This window comes from Austrofundulus limnaeus, unplaced genomic scaffold (assembly GCF_001266775.1).
Source record: "Austrofundulus limnaeus strain Quisiro unplaced genomic scaffold, Austrofundulus_limnaeus-1.0 Scaffold1015, whole genome shotgun sequence".
NCBI classification, from domain to species: domain Eukaryota; kingdom Metazoa; phylum Chordata; class Actinopteri; order Cyprinodontiformes; family Rivulidae; genus Austrofundulus; species Austrofundulus limnaeus.
The window spans coordinates 109628-111464 of NW_013953417.1; the positions used below are offsets into that span (position 1 = coordinate 109628).

The window sequence follows — 1837 nt, forward strand, 5'->3', positions numbered from 1 at the left end:
ATACATAACCATACCCCTACCTACATACCCAAACACTTTCATATACATACTTACATACAAATACCTACATACATTTCTGGACATTTATGGTTTGATTTCTTTGTATGTATGGATCACTTGGGTTGTTACCGACATCTGGTGAAAATTTCATGTCATTAGCACCTCTAGTAATATATTTACTGAGAAAAATGGTGACGTGTTCAATACTTATTTTACCTGTTGTATATACTGTATATGAAGGTGTTCGATAATAATATTTATAATACTAACGATTTCCTATGAGTTTAACCAATAGACACAAAAAAACAACAACAAAACAATAAACCCTGATAACACCCAAGAGTTTTGTTTTCCGTTTTTAAGTCCGTTTTTGAATCCAGGGTGATTAATGGTCCATCAATCAATAATCCAACTGTTTTTAGTCCATGATCCAAGACAATAGGTCCAGAATGAATAAAGTAGTTTGGTTCAATTAAGTCCTACTGCAAAGCTGCGGTGATCCTGTAGCTCGCCATCCTGGGTTGAAACGGGGTGGAAAAAAACCTGACCTAAACAAGGTCGTAAATAAAAATAAAAACAAATTTAGCATTCACATTTAAACAGGGTTAAACTGCTATCCGAAATAGCTAAACATTCAACAATAATAAAAAAATAGCTATATTCCAATAATTCCATAGATTATTTCTCAGGAAACATTCAAATGAATTTCAAGTTAAAGATCACATTAATGTTACAGATCAAGGTTACAGATCAAATTAAAGTGCACTTTCAAGTTGTATCTAAGTTTAATTGACATTAGAGTCAAATAAACTTAAGTGACTTCAGTATTGTTTCAATAAACAATTGTTTTTTTTTTTCTTTCATTTTGCTCCGCAACTCCAAAGAAATTAACCAATTCCAGATTTCTATAGGCCATCAACAAAATCAATGAAAGGTGACTAAAACTAAAAGGACAAATTTACAAACATCAAAGGGCCTATTTAATATTTTGAGGATATATCATCCATTCATTCGGCCACAAAATTAACAAAAAGACAATGACCTTTTAATCAATAAGACCATTTTTGACTCACCAATACATAGTTTGAGTGGGCTTGTCACTACCGCATTTCTGTTATTAAAAAAAACAACAAAGTACGTAAAACAAACGACTCAGCGTCGAGCAGTTGCCAGAAAACACCCAATAGAATCCTTCGGCTGTGTTAAGTGGGCTTGATCCAGCCGTATTCTTCTGTGATTTTGGAAGACGCCAACACAAGCAGCTAGCCACAGTGACAGCAGCAACAGCAATGGAGGAGATCCAAATTCACCTATGACCCATAACTTAAAAGTGTGCCGTCAGTTTGACCCGCCAAAATAAAATACGGGTTGATTATTTTGTACAGGTTGCACTAACACAAGGCCATGCTCGTTTCAGTTAGCTTTAATTGATTCTTCTTATTTAACATGCTCCCTGTTGGATTCTTCACGCTCTCATCCAGGAACCTGAGACGGATCAGAAAGTACCAGAAAGGCAGAGAGCAGCTGGACAAGGAGGTTTGCGAGGGGGGCAAGAAGTCCCTGGAAAAGGAGAAGATGAAGTGCATGTTCAAACTCAATTCATATAAAATGGTCTACGTCTTCAAGTCTGAGGACTACATGTATCGACGCACCGCCCTGATGAGAGCTCAACAGGTCCTCTATATTAAGATCGTTTTAAGTCCATCTTAACAGTTTAGTTCAGTTTAAAGGGATCTACTATTAGTTGTAACAGACTTTATTTGATAAACATTTATTTAAACTGTAAAATAAAGACTAAAAATACTGTAGGATGTTTAGTTTTTATAATTTTAAAACT

General features: G+C 35.1%; 1 protein-coding gene across 1 annotated transcript in view; it reads left to right on the plus strand.

Moving 5' to 3' along the window:
* sin3aa (SIN3 transcription regulator family member Aa) overlaps positions 1-1837 on the plus strand; it is a gene marked incomplete at its 5' end in the record, with an annotated part of 38700 nt that overhangs the window by 34837 nt on the left and 2026 nt on the right. Inside the window, 1 exon segment of the mRNA XM_014030202.1 lies at positions 1482-1674. Coding sequence (XP_013885656.1) covers positions 1482-1674 — 193 coding nt within the window.